The following is a 17,111-nucleotide window of genomic DNA, read 5'->3' as shown; positions in this document are numbered from 1 at the left end:
TAAAACCTATTAGGATTCAAGACTGATTACAGTCTTGATCTTCTACTTGGTATCAGAGCCTATCTAGGGCTTCTCATGTGTGTCTAGTCCAGCCGACCACATGAGGACTAGCTAGGGCTGGAAGCTTTGAAGAAGTTTTTCGGTGGCTGAATCTTGGAGATTACCAGGAGAGGTTCGCAAATTGAAGACTTGCCGCGGCTTGCAGAGAGTTGGTAATCAGGAAGAGGTAGCAAAGGTTAGGGTTCAGGTAACCCTAGAAAACAGTAAACCGAAGTACACAAGTAAGTTTTTTTTTTACTGAGTTTTAGAGACTGCAATCAGTCGAGATAGGTTGGACCTATCTAGAAAGAGGGGCCGAACTGTGTTCAAGTCTGTTCTAGGGTTTGGCTTGCCGAACTGTGTTTAAGTTTGTTTCTAGGGTTTGACTGTTGGGTCGAACCCCCCTCTTCAAAGGTGATTAGTTTTTAGGGTTTCATATTGCCCTACGACAAGTCCCACTTGTGCGGACTGCTTGGAGAGTGCAGCTAAGCACTTACTTCAGATCTACAGTGAAACCCTAATTTTGCTCTCGCAGCAGTGGGCCCCATAGTAGTGATTTCAGAAAATAGCATCTCAGATTGATAGGTTGCCTGGTACTGTGCATGGCGATTGATTTCAGATCAGATTTGAGTTGATTTCTTGCATATACTGTGATAGGCGATTGATTTCAGATCAGATTTGGGTTGGTTTCAGATCGGATCAGATCAGATTTCAGATCAGATCAGTTTTGTGTTGGTTTCGGATCAGATTCCAGACTTGCTTGTTTGACTCAGTTTTCTGGTATAGTTGCTCTAACAGTTTGTACCACTGAATTTTGATCAAAGATGGAGTTTAAGGGTCAGGGAGAAAGTAGTTTTGGAAACCACAGTTATGGTGGTGTATCTGAAACCGGGTTTTAGATTACAACTATGAGATTTGATGGGTCAAATTATTTGGAGTGGGCGCAATCAGCCATGATGGCTATTGGAGGAAGGGGAAATCTGGGTTACCTCTTGGGAGATGTGAAAGAACCTTCCAAGGAGGACCCAACATACACCAAGTGGGTTCAAGAGAACTATTTAGTTATGGAATGGCTGTGTAATTCTATGCAGCCACATATCAGCCGAAATTATTTGTGGGCAAAGACAGCCAAAGAGATATGGGATGTTGTGAAAGAAACCTATTCCCAACCCTTAATGTTGTCAGAGCCTATGAACTGAAGTCAGAATATGAAATTGACCATCTAGAGACCCTTGAGTGGGAGAGTCCCAAAGATGCACAGACTCACAGAAAGCAAGTCGAGACAAATAGGGTATTTGAGTTTCTAGCTGGTTTGAATTCAGAAGATGACATTGTGCGACAACAGTTATTGACAAGAGATAGTGTGACCCTCTCTCAAGCATACTCCCTGGTGCATAGTGAAGAGACCAGGAGGAAAGTCATGATGCAGCCTCAACCCTCTTTCCCAGCCTTGACAGCTATTAAACCCAAGCCAGGGGGTGACTCAGAAAGGGACCGGAAGAAGGAAGATAAACGGGATCTGGTATGTGAACATTGCAAGAAACCCAAGCACACAAAAGATACTTGTTGGAAGCTACATCCTCATTTGGTCCCAGCAAAACTAAGAAATAAGAAGGGTAATGCTCATATGGCAGTGAACACTGATTCAACATCATCATCAGGCACATCCCTAGAGACTTTAGCTGCTTTTCGGGCTGCCCTCATACAGTTGGAAAAGGAAGTTGGGAATTCAGCTCAGCCATCTCAGTCACCATCAGCTCCTGCCACATCTGCATTTGCACATTCAGGTACTCGAGCCTCATCTTGCCATGCTTCAGCTCCAGGTAATACTAATCACTACTGGGTAATAGATTCAGGTGCATCTGACCATATGACTAGCTTGCCATCTTTGTTCACTTATCACTTGTCCTCTGGTCGAGATAGAGTACCCATTGCTAATGGCTCTCTTGTTCCCATTTCGAGCAAGGGGGACATCAAGCTATCGGATACTATCTCTTTATCTTTTGTCTTGCATGTTCCTAAGCTTGATACTAACCTGCTTTCAGTTAATAGTATTACCAAACACATGAATTGTTTAGTAACATTTTTCCCTGACCGATGTATTTTTTAGGATTCGGAGACGAGGAAGGTGATTGAGACTGGCCGTGAGACGAACGGTATCTATCTGCTTGGAGAGAGTTCTCGTCGGGAGGAGTCAGTTGATAAGAAGTCTTTTGTTTCCCAGTTTTTGAGTTCGGTTATGCTTTGGCATAACCGATTAGGTCATTTATCTTTTAAGTCTTTGAAGAGTTTGTTTCTTGCTTTTTTTGAGTCTGTTGAGTTATCAAAGTTGAGGTGTGAGAGTTGTGAGTTTGCCAAACATTGTAGAACCTCTTATTCTTTAAGTAATAAAAGGAGTAATTCTTCTTTTGATATTGTGCATACTGATGTTTGGGGCCCATATCATATCTCTTCTATGGGTGGGTACAGATATTTTCTACTGTTTGTTGATGACCATACCCGGTTTTCTTGGGTCTATCTTATGCGTTCTCGGGATGAGGTTCCTGCTCTGACCCAAAACTTCCATTAGATGGTTCTCACTCAGTTTAGGACCAAAATCGATGTCCTTAGATCTGATATTGCAAAGGAATACTTTGCTTAGCCATTGACCTCCTATCTTCTTAGCCATGGAGTTATTCACCAGAGCACTTGCCCTTATACACCACAGCAGAACGACATTGCCGAAAGGATGAATAGGCATATTTTGGAGGTGGTTAGAAGCTTTATGTTTACCTCCAATGTACCTATTCGTTTCTGGGGTGATGCGATCCTCACGGCAATTTATCTCATTAATCGAGTTCCTTCCCGGGTCCTTGATATGAGAACCCCCTTTTCCCTTCTATTCCTAGACGAGTTGTTCGTTGTTCCCCTTAAAACCTTTGGTTGTACCTGTTTCGTTTAGTTTCTCGGTTCTCATCATTCCAAGTTTGAACCTAAGGCCTCCAAATGCATTTTCCTTGGTTATGCACAAATTCAAAAGGGTTATTGCTGCTATGGTCCAGTTTCAGGGAAACGGTTTGTCTCCATGGATGTCACCTTCTTTGAGGAGACACCCTATTATCATAGGGTTTCTCCTTAGGGGGAGAGTAGTGAGAGTGGAAGTGGGGCTGTTCCTTTACCTATTCCACTGGATAATGAAGGTTGTAGTGGTGAGGGTGGTCAGAGGGAGACGGAGTTGAGAGTCTATCACAGGCGATGTAGGTAGGTTGATCCTAATCCTCGGCAGTCCCGACCAGCTCCAGTTCCTTCAGCGGCTCTAGATCCAGAGCCTATTGAGATACCTCTCACTGTTGCCACTTCCCCTCCTGTGGATGACCTTGATCTCCCTATTGCCATTCGCAAAGGGAAACGACATTGCACCACTTCTACAGCTCACAACATCTCACAGTTCTTATCCTATGATCGTCTATCACCATCTTACGGTCCTATCTCACTTCCATTGCAGATGTCCCTATTCCAAGAACAGTGCAAGAAGCCTTATCAGTTCCAGATTGCAAAGATGCAATGCAAGTCGAAATGGATGCCCTGTTGAAGAATAATACTTGGACACTGGTTGACCCATCAAAAGGAAAGAAACCGGTGGGATGCAGGTGGGTGTTCACTGTGAAGCATAACGCTGATGGCTCTATTGAAAGGTACAAAGCCCGGCTGGTTGCAAAGGGGTTCACTCAGACTTATGGTATAGACTACTTGGAGACCTTTGCCCCAGTGGCCAAGATGACCACCATTCGAGTTTTGTTATCCCTTGCAGCAAATCATTCTTGGCCCCTGTTTCAAATGGATGTTAAAAATGCCTTTCTGAATGGAGATTTACAAGAAGGGTTTACATGCAGTTGCCTCCTGGATTCTATGATACAGAGACAGGTAAGAAGGTTTGCCGATTGAACAAGGCATTGTATGGTTTGAAACAGTCACCTAGAGCCTGGTTTGATAGGTTCAGATTAGCCCTTGGAAGGTTTAGTTATGTACAGGCCCTGTCAGATCATACACTATTCATCAAAAGGGTGGAGTCCTCTCTGACACTACTAGTAGTATATGTTGATGATATTGTGGTGACAGGAAATGACAGTCATGAGATTGAGTCCCTCAAACAACTCATTCATCAAGAGTTTGAGGTGAAAGATCTTGGTGCACTACGGTATTTTTTGGGTATTGAGGTTGCTAGATCCAAGCAGGGGATTTTTATCTCTCAGAGAAAATATGTTCTAGATCTGTTGGCGGAAACTGGAAAGTTGGGTGTTAAGCTGACTGATACACCCATCGAACAAAATCACAAGATTAGTGCAGAGGGTGGGGAGCCTCTTGAAGACAAAGTTATGTTCCAACGGTTGGTTGGAAAGCTTCTATATCTCTGCCTCACTCGGCTGGATATCTGCTATGCAGTTAGTGTTGTGGCCAGTACATGCACTCCCCTAGAACTTCACATCTTCTTGCGGTAGAGAGAATATTAGCATACTTGAAGAGATGCCCGGGTAGAGGTATATTGCTCAAGAACAATAATCACATGAGGGTGGAAGTCTATACAGATGCCGATTGGGCTGGAAGTGTTGATGATAGACGGTCTACCTTTGGATATTGTGCCCTGGTGGGAGGTAACTTTGTCTCTTGGAGGTGTAAGAAGCAGAGTGTTGTTTTCCGATCCAGTGCTGAAGCGGAATACAGGTCAATGGCTAATGGAGTGGCTGAAATCTTATGGCTGAGGTCACCATTTGAAGAGTTGGGTATTGACTATGAAAAGCCCTTAATGCTGTATTGTGATAATCAGGCAGCTATTAATATAGCCCACAACCCAATGCAGCATGACAGAACTAAACATATCGAAGTTGATCGACATTTTGTGCGAGAAAGGGTCACATCACAAGAAGTGTGTCTTCCGTACATCACATCTAATATGCAGCTCGCGGATATCCTCACCAAGGCTGTACCAAGTAAGAAGTTAGAGACAGACCTATCCAAGTTGGGCATGATAGATATCTACTCCCAACTTGAGGGGGGGTGTAGAGAACACTGATGTGGGCTCCACTGCAGTTGTCCCCACTGTGTTCGTAGGACAGCAATGTAGTTATTTGTTTCAGTTATAGTAGTGTCAATTTGAGTCAGTTTATTATATCAGTTGTTATTTATTTCAGCTTTTATTTACTTTATTTATTATGTAAATACCAAGGGCAGATGTGTCCTTTCCATTATGTAATAAACATAACCTATAAATATTAAGAGAGTGGCGGCGGCAGATCTGTAAGAATCTGTCCTTTCTTTCAACAACTTGTGTTATCTTGTTTCTCTTCTATTCTTTCTCCTTTCTCCCTCTTTTTCTTCTGTTTTGCGAACCTAAAACCTATTAGGATTCAAGACTGATTACCGTCTTGATCTTCTACTTGGTATCAGAGCAGGCTGGGTAATTTCTGATATGATGACCTGAAAAGGAACTGGCTGATTCCTTGACTTCTTTGAAGTGCCGGAATGATCTGGATCAGATCAGGTTTATGTTGTGGATATGTTGTATTAACTCTTCCAAATGGGCAACATGTCAGTTTTGTACACTCATTGGAGTCCAGAACTCCGTGGAATCTTGAGGACATTTCTATGGAACATTTCCTTTTTTTTTATATCAAATGTTACTTGGTATCAAGGACAAAATATTAGATTCTCTATTTTGTAGGTATGCAATGTTAAAATTCTAAAATGATGAACTATTTTAATGCTATATACTTTTCCATAGGCATGCCCATGAGTCCATGTTTTTCATCTTGCTAAATCAGACTCTTGGACATGGATCAGCTTCCAATTCTCACATCCATGTCCATTTAACACTGGTTGAGAATGCTGGTCCAAATCACATTTTGTAATGCATATGGATATTTAGAGTAGTAACTTTAAACAAGCCAATTCATTGATTGACATAGAACACTTGGAATGGATATAAAATGACAGGTGCTGTCAGATCACATTTTGTCAGTCTTTTTGTCTTTATATACTGGATACATTTTTATAGCACCAACCAAAGAAAATGCATATGAATATTGTAACTTGCTCTTGCTTTTATATTTTATTTATTCTCACTTTCCAAAAACATTCTCGTCAATGAAAATGCAATTTGTATTGGAAAGCATGAAAGATGATTCCAAAAGGCATATCCAAGTGCTCTTTCAGGTTTTATTTTAATTTCTTCTTTCAGAGTACACACTTGACATAGCTAACTTACTAATTCATTTATTTGAATGACATGCTGTAGTTTTTCTCCTAAGACTTGGTAACAGGTTTAGCACTTATTCCAAATGATTGATTGGCAGGTGCTCCCTGGTATTTGGGGCATCTATTATGCAGGATAAAGATCTTAGTGAGTATAATCCATCTGGATCAAGCACCAGCAAGCATGTGAATTGCAGCCATGAGTTGTGTGAATTGGGTCTGAACTGCAAAAGTCCCAAACAACCCTGCCCATACATTGTTAACTACTATTCAGAAAATACATCAAGCTCTGGATTGCTGGTTCAGGACACATTACACTTGGCGTCAAGCAGTGACCATATGTCCCAAAATGTGGTGCAGGTTCCAGTAATTATGGGGTGTGTTCTGTTGCTATCTTCCATTATTCAAGTTCTGTCTTGCTATTGATAACCTTGGCAATGATCTTAAGTACTCATCCCCAATTTTATGGGGATTCTTATTTGTTTTTAATGCAGTTGTGGTAGGAAACAGAGTGGTCGTTGTCTGGATGGAATAGCTCCTGATGGTGTTATGGGTTTGGGACTTGGAGACATATCCGTTCCAAGTTTCATTGCAAAAACTGGATTAATTCGGAATTCTTTCTCAATTTGTTTTGGCGATGATGATTCAGGGAGAATTTTCTTTGGTGACCAAGGTTTTGCTACACAACAGTCTACTCCCTTCTTGCCACTGGAAGGAAAATAGTATGTCTAATTTCATTTAGAAACTTTCTTTTTGTGGATTGTTGGTTTTCCCTTTTTTGTCTACCTTAGCTAGTCTTTGGGCTCTTGGGTACTGTTATATCTTTGTGTTTTCGGTAATTAGTGGGTGATTTGGTTCAGTATTACATACATTGTTGGAATCGAAGGTTGTTGTATTGGAAACTCTTGTCTCCACCAAACAGGCTTCCAAGCACAGATTGATAGTGGGTCATCCTTCACATTTCTCCCAGATGAGGTTTATCAAAAAGTCGTCACTGAGGTTATTTTTGCCTTAAACTCTTACTGTGCTTTTTTTTTTTTCTTTCTATTTTTTTCCTTTATATCTTAAAATGGTTACTTCTCCTGATAATAGTTTGACAGGCAAGTTAATGCAACAAGGTCATATAAAGGCTCCCTCTTGGACTACTGCTATGAGCCCAGGTACATTTGTGACTTAGGTGTAGAATTTTTCAATCTTTCTTCAATATCCTGGTTCTGATTGTCTGCTATTTTCTTCCATATTCTTTTTCTGATTGTTAGCTGTTCTTGTGATAGCACTTCACAGGGTTTGCTCAAAATTCCTGCTGTGATTCTCATGTTTGCTCCAAACAACAGCTTTGTGGTCCACAATCCCACTATATTCATTTATGCCAATCAGGTATATGATCTAATGATTGATCTTTCTTCACCTAAGTGGCTGAATCCAAAGCATATGGATGTATTGATCCTTAATATTTTTTGCATTAAAGTTTGAGAAGGAATAAGAAAACATTACTGGCTTACACAGAAAATTGTTATAATTAATTGATTCTTGTTCTGGACTTGGGAGTAACATGGTTAGTTTAGTTTAATTGAAGCTCCTACATGTTACCCTTTGGACCCATGTGATTTTGTCTCTAAAAGTGTCAGTAGTTTCTTTAATCTCTTAGTTCATTGTCCTATGCCTTTGATTTTCTTCTTTCTTTTGTTTTTTACCATGATCAAGATCATCTAAGCCTTGCTCCAAGTATGTACAGTTGTCCCAACTATTGCTTAACTTTTGGGATTTAAAAAAATGTTTGAGGGGTGGGGTGGTCCTCTTGGTCCCTCTCCCCATCAAGCAGTCAAGTTAAAACTTAATGTTTGTTCCATTTATCAGCCACAGGTTTGGAATAAACTTCTTTGGTCTCTGGTATTTTTTAATATTCATTTTTCTTACTTCACTTTTTCTTTTGGATTAATAACAGATCAATAGGAATTTATTAAGCGATGAAAGGAATACAAGGGTAAAAGCACCAATGACAGGAAACTTGAGTTGCTAGTATAATGCCATATTGCTATATCCCATCATCAATTGAAACTCACAGCACTCTTTCAAGTGATAGACCATAGTCTTCACCTCCATAGTTGGCTTGGCTCCCAGCACAATTCTCCCCTAAAGAACCCTTCTCTAGCGAGTCTGCTGGTGCATTAGTTAACAGTTATTGGACCCAGATGAGTGAAATCACTCGTGCATGAGGGCAGAACTTCCCTGATGTTATAATATGATTTCCATGGGCCTTCCCAACCATCAAGCATCTATCCTACACCAACTTCAGTCCTTTTCAACTGCTAGTTGGGTGTATCTAAAAGGAGGTGCCAATTGCAACCTTTGAAAAAAGTAACTAAGCTTCAACTTCAACAGTATCTTCTTTGCCTCTACACCCTGAGTAAACCTCTAGTCTAAAGGGTATTTTCCTTAAAATATATTTTGCCTTTTCAAAAAAGTGATGGGAAAAATGAGAACAGTGGAGGTAATTTTTAGGACCATGGAATGACAAAGGAAAAGATGTTGATAACAATGATTTGTTCACATATTTATCTGTTGAATATGTTAGTGTAACCGCATAAACTTTGTTTTCAATGCACAACATTTCCAGTGATATATTGCAGCAATTGCTTCTCAGTGTCCTAAGTGTATGGGCATAGAATTACTCTCAATGTTCCAAAGCTTTAGTTGAGTGTGTAATGGTTTTTAATATCAGAAGTTTGTTTAAATTACATGGACTTTATTGTGCAGGATGTTATTGGTTTTTGTTTAGCTATACAACGAACAGAAGGAAATTTTGGGGTTATAGGACGTAAGTTGAAATCTCTTCCTGGGGAATCATTAATGTTCTTTCTTTACTGTGTTGTCAATTTCCCTCTTTTCCCTTATTTTTTACTGTTTTTTGAATAAAAATCTTCTAATGCAGAGAACTTCATGACGGGTTATCGCTTGGTGTTTGATAGAGAGAATTTGAAGCTTGGTTGGTCACGTTCCAATTGTGAGTACTCAGACTTCTACATGTTTTTAAAACGTTAAGCTAAAATAAATGGTCTCTATCATTGATTCAAAAGAAAGGGTCTCCATCTTATATGCTGTAAAGAACTAGGAGTGGCAAGGCAGTAAATATTTGCATGTAGTTCTCTCTCCCACTCCTTTTTTACTCTATAGGTGTTGTGGTGGTGTTAATAGTGAATTTTAAGTCACATATGCTGATGGATAAATAATTGATGCTTGCCTGCTAGTGACGAAGTGGTAGATTACCTGCTACCACTTAAATTTAAACATCTTAGTTGAAAGATGAGTTGTGTATTTTACAAATTTGAACTTCATAATAAATGAAAATTATCATTTTTTCCCTTTTACTGACAGTAATTGGTTTATGAGGAGTTGATCATAACTCATGATTCTTGAGTGCCATAAGGCCCCCGTTTTGAACTATTGTGTATATGCGGTTAAGGCTGCATACATTTGTCCCTCCCGAGACCCTGCATTGGTAGGGATGGCACTGGGGCCCCACCCCACCCTGCCCTGAATGGGGTGGGTTTTTCCCAATCTTAAATGGGGACGGGGAAAATATTTTTGCTTTGAACCAGGGATGGGGGCGGGGACGGGGTTTGCATATAATTCCTTGAACCCACCCTGAACCCGATGGATGGTAAATTAGTAAAATAGCCCAAGGTTTAGTATTATTTTTTAAAATATCTCTAACTTTTCCCCAAATTCCTAAAATCCTAGGATCCCATAATTCCATTTCTAAAATACCTCCAAATTGTCATAATCCAATTCTTATAATAGTCCCAAATTCCCATAATTCTATTTCTAAAATATCTTGAAATTAAATGTATTTTTAGGTGGTTATTTCGGGGTGGGGAAATTTGGGGATTCTCGGTCCCCAATGGGGGTGGATGCCTTGCCCCAAACCCACCCAATTGCCATTCATGCACATTGGTGGTGGAAGCCTTGTGCATTGGGCCTGCCCTTTATGTGGTAAAGTAGGGATGGCAATTTTCCTCATCCCTGCTAGGTACCCGGCCTCTCCGACCCAATGGAGTCAGGGATGGTGATGGGGATTAATAGGGATCCTTGTTTAGGGACGGCAATGGGGATGGGGATTGAAGTCCCCGGCCCCGCTCTGCCTCGACCCCAATTATATATATCAATTATTGTTTACATTAAATATATATTATAACATTATTTATAACATTATCTATATTATATATGTATCAAAATATATTTAAAATATTATTTAGGGTAAATCTCTTAAACTACCCCTACTGTTCACGTAATTGACATGTGGTACCCTTACTGTGCTTAGCTATTGTCTTGCGGTACCCTTAAATTTTCTGACAAGTGTCATCGTTGTTAAGTGCTAACGGAAGGAAACGAAATGTTGAATTTGCCCTTTATTATTTATCAAATTTTCAAAATAAAACCCAACTAATAAAAACCCCTGGTTTCCAAGTTTTTTCAAAGCTTTACTTGATACCATCACCGGGGCTATTCAAGTTTTCTGTTGGAAGTTGCAGCGGTCCCGGTATATGCCTAATCCAAACCAATTTTTTAATCAAATAGCAGCTTTCACATTCATCCTCTCTCTCTCTCTCTCTCCGTGAAAAACTTCTACCCTTGTATTGTCTGTTGCTGATTTTCAACATACCCAGCATCCTTGTTCTGTATCAGAAGTCAATATTAATAACGCTTTTTACTGATAAAGTTTGCTGCAAGATCAATAGTGAACGAGGTGCCTCTTATTTACCTCCACATTACTGTTAGAATCGATTAATCTCTCCGCAACAAGAGAAAGCAATTTTTGTAGACACTTAAGATGTATTGACACTCAAATTCAAGTTGTTTTTCAAAAGAAGAACATTACCTGTTATACAGGAATAGTTTTTCATTAAAAACAGAAGACAAATTTGAAAAAAACAGACGAAAATGAAATTGATGAAATAAATAAAATATCATTCTGTTGGAATCATATCATCTAGTAAAAAAAGCATTGGTGTCGTGTTGGGAGGACACTGAAGGAGTCAGATTGTTGAGAAGATGGTGAGGAGTCAGATTTCTTCTTTTTCTGTGTGTAAAAGTGTTGGGAGGACACTGAAGGGAAGAAATCCAACAAAGTAAGGAATACTATTCTCACCAGAACTAGTGTCTTAGAATAGCCATCTTCCCACAGAAGCAGGGGAAAGCTGAAAATGATGCACCAAGAGGATTTTCAGAGGAGATGGAGTGGACTTGGGGGGTTTTCTGAAGAGAGATGAATTACAGAAGTTCTTGATCGACCGAGCTGCTGTGCCTGAGAGTACCCACAGAAACAAGAACGGCACGGAGGAGACGCCAATGACTGAAGAGAACGAATCTGAAGTGGTATCCTGAAGCAGAGACAACTCTTGTCTGAAGCGGTGACATGAAGAGGACGAATCTGAAGTGGTAACCTGAAGCTGTAAACGTCAACTCTTGTCTTCTTGTAGAAAAAAAGGACAAATTTGTTTCAATTTCCAAAACTCAGTCTCTTTGGCAAGCAACCATCTCGACCAAGAAAGCACCTTACAACGCTTTGCTAACGGTTTCAAACTGCAACCTCAGTCTCCACAGCAAGCTACAATTGAGAGTAACTGTATGGAATTCAATACCGGTGACTGCCCGCAACCAAGGGGGATCGTTCTCGGTGAAAATTCAGAAAATTCAACAGTGGTATGGAATTCAATAACGGTGACGGCCCGCAATCGCCTTACCCCTGTTTATTGTGAGCATGACTTGGCTGCAAGAAATGATTTCGAGGAATGGCTCCTTTAGTGGGTCTCCGACAGGGAAGTGGACTGACCTGAAGAAGATCATGATTCATGATACTTGGTGTTGTACCCATTGTTATCAGTCAAGCCTACGAGTTCGACTACTCCGGCACCCGGGCATGCAAGGCTCTCAAGGAAGAAGGATACAAAATGATTCTCATCAACTCCAACCCGGCTACAATCATGACCGATCCTGACATGGCAGATAAGACCTTGTCCCTTGACATGGTGGTGTTCCGTCATCCGGGAGGTGGCCGTGGTGTTCTGTGGTCACCGCAATTGTCATTGGTGATGGTGTTTTAACAGCAGGGTGAACAATAAGGGTATTTTAGGAATTTTAAAATAATTAACATTCACGTGATGTCACATGTGAATGGAGTGTGGCAAAAAATTAACGGCGCAAGGGAGGTGTTAGACAATTGTCAGAAAACTTAAGGGTACCGCAAGACTAGTTAAACAATACAGGTACCACGTGTCAATTACGTGAAAAGTAGGTGTAGTTTAAGAGATTTACTCTATTATTTATAGTTTAAAATTTTCCTTTATTTTAACTTTTTAAGTAAATCTATTTTCCAAAAAAATATTTTTGATTAAAAATTTTCGAGGATTTGGGTCCCCACAGGGAACTCGTCTCTGCCAGGGATTGGGGATGGAGGGTAGCTTTTATCACTGATTCACTGGAAGGGGTCGTGGTTGGGGATGGGGATGGGGATTTGTTTCAAAGTCAGGGTCGGGGGTGGGAATATGGGCCCTAGTCCCCACCCCAAACCCGCCCTGTTGCCATTGTGAGTAAAGCTATAGACTTGCTTGTGTTTTAGGTTAGGTAAAGAGCATATTCCTGTGTTTTATTTGGTGAATTGGTGTTAGGATTTGGGATGGAAGAAGCATATTCTCGTGTCTTATTTGAAGTTGCGATTTGGGATGGAAGTAGAAGAATGAACTTTTGTGATTCAAAGTTCCTCTTGCGTTTATGTTATATGGACTGGAGTATGCAGGGGGGAAAGATGTGTATTAGCTCAAAATCCATGGGGGTCACAACCTGCTACTTACATTCACAGGAACGTGTTACAATGGATTAATGGAATCAATGAAGGGACTCTTCTCTCCTATCAAGCCTGGCATTCAGTGATTTTCCTATCAAGATTTATTTCTTGTTGCCCTGTGCTAGATTAGTTTTGTAGATGAATTGGTGCTCAATGGGTATCAATGTGCCCCATTTGATGATTGGTTTGTACCATGTGCCTAAGGTGTAGCCCATCTTTGAAATCATGTTGCATGCTTTGTTCATTCTCTACCCCTCACCCCTTTCTCTGCCACTTACACAATCTTTTTTTTTTTATTTTTTTTCTGTTTTAAGGGAGGTGTAAGCATGGAAATGAGCCAATTGACATTACATCTTTTAGGGGTGAGCTCTACTTGTGTTTATTGGTCTGCCCATCCATTTTGTATGGGAAGTGAGCGTGATTCACAATTAGATAGAAAGATATAAACTGAGTTTTTTAGATTATAATGACTTTATTAATGAAACCTTACCAAAATTAGATTCTTCAGCTAGGAAACTGCATTTATGAGAAGAGGAGTTCAGGAACTCTCTCTAGCAAGGCCACCTTTTCTTTTCAATTATTTTTTAGTCTCATTTATATCCAAGGTTGGATCCAGCAATCTCTGCTATTTGTGAGTTCTTTCATCTGTTTGAAGTTGATTGAGTTTGCCCTTCTTCAGTCGGGTCCTTGCCTGGCCTGCGTTTCTACAAGGAGATAGAGGAATTATTTATGGAATGACATTTTTGCTATTTGTTGAAGTCATAGTTGTCAAGGTGACGCCTAGCGACAAAGCAGCCTTTGAGGCTCGCCTCGCCTAATTGCCAAGCAGTTTTTTACTTCCTACTATAAAATACTTCTTTGTTCATTCTTTTTTTGAGATTATAATTATAAAATAGACATTGTTATACTAAAATAATCATTTGGGTGTTTATATACTAATTTCTTTTTATTGTTTTTTTATTTATTAGGGTTTAATCAACACAAACATTGCTAAATGCTGTATTGAACCCTCAAAGACTTAAAACCTGAACCAATAAGGAAGAACTTAAATTTTATCTAGTCAGCACATTTTATTCGTCCATATATTCTTCTACTTCTTCTTCTACTACTACTGCTACTTTATACTTTAATATGAACTTTATACGTTTCTTATGAAAATTATGAATAATTGTTAAGGAAATATGGTTATGGTACCTAGGGAACTACCCTGGGATCTATGTTTTCAACATAAAAGAATCCATCGCCTAGGCGATGCCTAGGTGCCCGCCTAGGTGACAAGGCGCTCCCCAATCGACTAGCCTTGGGGATTTTAATATATTAAAGGATTTCTCAAGGAGAAAGAATGCCTTTTGCATCTGTATTAATACTAGAATTCTTTGATAGAATGGACTCTAGCAATGAAAAGAGTCAATGTTTTAAAAACCGATGTGGATGTTGAACTGTTTTTGCCTCTTGGGTTATGGGTCACTGGTTCGACTATTTGGGTCAAATGGGTCAGACTGTACCACATTAGTTAAAAATGGGTGAAATGGGTCAGCCATGACCCTTGGCTGGTTCGGTCATACCTCAATAAGCGTTTTTGTTAAAAACTGGTGAAAACTGGTTGATTGGCCGGTTTAACTAGAAAACTGGTGAATTGGTCCCAGTTTCATAAAACCGTCTAGGTCCTTGAACAATTGAAATTTTAAAATGTGTTTAAGAAGAGGTGAACCCATGACCTCTTATTTCTATATATTGCTTAATTACCATTAACTTACCTCTTGTTTTAATTAATGACTTTTTATTGTACATATTACTTTATTGTGCACGTATTTTAAAGAAAATGTAAATTACAAGACTTGAACCCTAGTGGGTGATTCTATTAGAGCTGAGATTTCAGCTGTTATCGAAGGAACTCAAAGGGTGCTTGAACATCATCAAATTGGTCATAGAGGATGACTCTTAACTGGTAGTGGATTGGCTCAAAAAAGATACAGCTAATTTTTGGAACTACAGCAATGAGAAGAGGAATTTCAATTGGTTGACTAAGAATATTGAGGTGAAGATGAGTTGGGTTAAAAGAAATGCCAACTCGTTTGCTGATGGGTTAGCTAGCTAAACAGGGGGTGGCTAAGGACTCTTTATTTTGGGCTTTCTTGTAATTTTTCCTTTGTCTTCTTGTTTTGGATAGGGGAGATAAGAGAGGTTATCTCCCCTTTATTGTACTCTTTATCTTCCCTCTGTTATTAATGAAATCTTTGAGTTATTGATAAAAAACCCTACTCATTTACTTTAAAAATTAAAGAATTTGCTATCCATCATATTTAAATATATTAAAAGTTGTAAAGTATAGTATATATAGTATTTGTATGACCTGTAATATATATATATGCCACTCATCACGGTTTGACCTCCGGTTGAACCTCTGATCCGTGAACCTCTCACTTCTCCGGTTCTATGCCTGGTTCGGTTCTTTGAACATTAATATTTTTTAATTCAGTTTTTATTATTTTTTTATTTTTTAAAATGCTAAAAATTGCAATTTGATGCCAAAAAAGGGTTTTTTTTGGCGAAAATATTGGGGCAAGGTGCCTTTGGCCCCTTAACACCCAAGGTTCTCAAAAAGTTGCCCAAAATATATATAAAAAAAAAAACCCAATTGGACATCCGAGAACAAAGTTATGGCCTCCAGAAGTTTGCACCTACATTGAGTGTGCAACCGTGAGCCAGTGAGCAGGCTGAACGGGTCAGGGTCAATTTAAGCCACCCACGTTGGGCGGTTTTTGATTAAGTCAATAGGCTTTGATCAAATTCTGGGTTTAAGCCAAACTGGACCTGGAATCATGGCTGGGTGGTGGTTTGGATGGTTCAACCAGTTTGGGGCAACGATGGGTTGAAAACACTGCAAAAGACTTGCTGATTTTCATATATTGCTTTAGTGGCGCTTATTTTTCTATTTAGCTGAGTTTCATGCAAAAGTGGCCATGTAAGGGGGACCATATGAAATATTGGTAAAAAAGGTGGCCATATAAAATTGGATTTTAACAGTATTGCACGAAACATGGACTATTTTCTCTTGTCAATTCATATTTTGATATGTTTTTTGCTCAATAGTTTTTATATTTTTCATTTTTGGTTGGAATCTCTTGCACTATATAGTCCTTTTGACCGGAAATTAGCATCTAGGTCCCCTCAACAAAAAAGACGAAAAAGGCTCATTTTTGTTGCGCCATTCGCTGCCACTGTACCTACCTGTTGCTATACTTGTGCGGAACTGAAGTGTCGATACAATTTTCTTGCAGGTCAAGATCTCACTGATGTAAGGAGTATACCTCGTACGCCACCTCCATATGATAGACCTGAAAACCCATTACCGACAAATGAGCAACAGAGAACCCCCAATGGGAAGGCAGTTGCTCCAGCTGTTGCTGGAAGGGCTCCCGTCAAGTCAGCTGCCTCACGGTTGCTTGGCATACCTCATTGTCTTAGGGTGAGGTTGCTCTTGCTGCTTCTACTGCTGATATGCCTATTTGTTTCTGCCGTCTAATTTGGGACAGTTCATATCCATCTATTAAGTTACACATGTAAATTGAATGTCTTCAAATTTTGTGTTATACCTGATATTTCTTCCTTCCAACTCTTGTTTTCATACGAGGCCATTGAATTGACTGAGGCGTTTAATCTCACTCGCTCTCTGCCTGTCCCCCGTTTTGGGTGTATATTTGTTCTCATTGTTACAGTTTTTTTTTTTTTTTTTTTTTTCTTTTTGAATGTAATTCAATCATTATTTGTGCAGTTCTGTCTTGGCTGATTTTCTCCTGACAAACTCGTTGAGTACAACCCGTGATCCAGCTACTGTTAGGGGGGTCAATGGACCGGGTTTGTATTGGACCCTATCCGAATCAAAATCAAGTTGGAATGGATTGGACGGGCCAGTCCAGACTTAATGGCCTAAAGTATTTATTGGATTGGGTTAGATATGGTCCATCTGTATTGGATTTATGTTGAATGAAACCAATAT

General features: G+C 39.7%; 1 protein-coding gene across 5 annotated transcripts in view; it reads left to right on the top strand.

Moving 5' to 3' along the window:
- The window catches only part of LOC148851375 (Eukaryotic aspartyl protease family protein), a 60,968-nt gene extending 44,083 nt beyond the window's left edge, over window positions 1–16,885 (top strand). For 2 of the 5 annotated variants that reach the window (XM_088947317.1, XM_088947318.1), the window contains exons 4-11: window positions 6,403–6,644; window positions 6,762–6,989; window positions 7,128–7,266; window positions 7,360–7,427; window positions 7,542–7,644; window positions 9,025–9,085; window positions 9,200–9,271; window positions 16,393–16,885. In XM_088947317.1, the coding sequence (XP_088803443.1) occupies window positions 6,403–6,644; window positions 6,762–6,989; window positions 7,128–7,266; window positions 7,360–7,427; window positions 7,542–7,644; window positions 9,025–9,085; window positions 9,200–9,271; window positions 16,393–16,637 (1,158 nt within the window). In that variant the 3' untranslated portion in view covers window positions 16,638–16,885. Of the gene's footprint in view, window positions 1–6,368; window positions 6,645–6,761; window positions 6,990–7,127; window positions 7,267–7,359; window positions 7,428–7,541; window positions 7,645–9,024; window positions 9,086–9,199; window positions 9,272–14,990; window positions 15,368–16,392 lie in introns of those variants that run through there. The other 3 variants (XM_088947320.1, XM_088947321.1, XM_088947319.1) reach the window with 2 other exon arrangements.
- Window positions 16,886–17,111: the final 226 nt, after the last annotated feature.

The sequence above is a fragment of the Nelumbo lutea genome, chromosome 5 (genome assembly GCF_056320005.1).
Source record: "Nelumbo lutea isolate HS-2025 chromosome 5, American lotus-T2T, whole genome shotgun sequence".
NCBI lineage: Eukaryota > Viridiplantae > Streptophyta > Magnoliopsida > Proteales > Nelumbonaceae > Nelumbo > Nelumbo lutea.
This window is presented reverse-complemented; position numbering and strand designations above follow the sequence as displayed.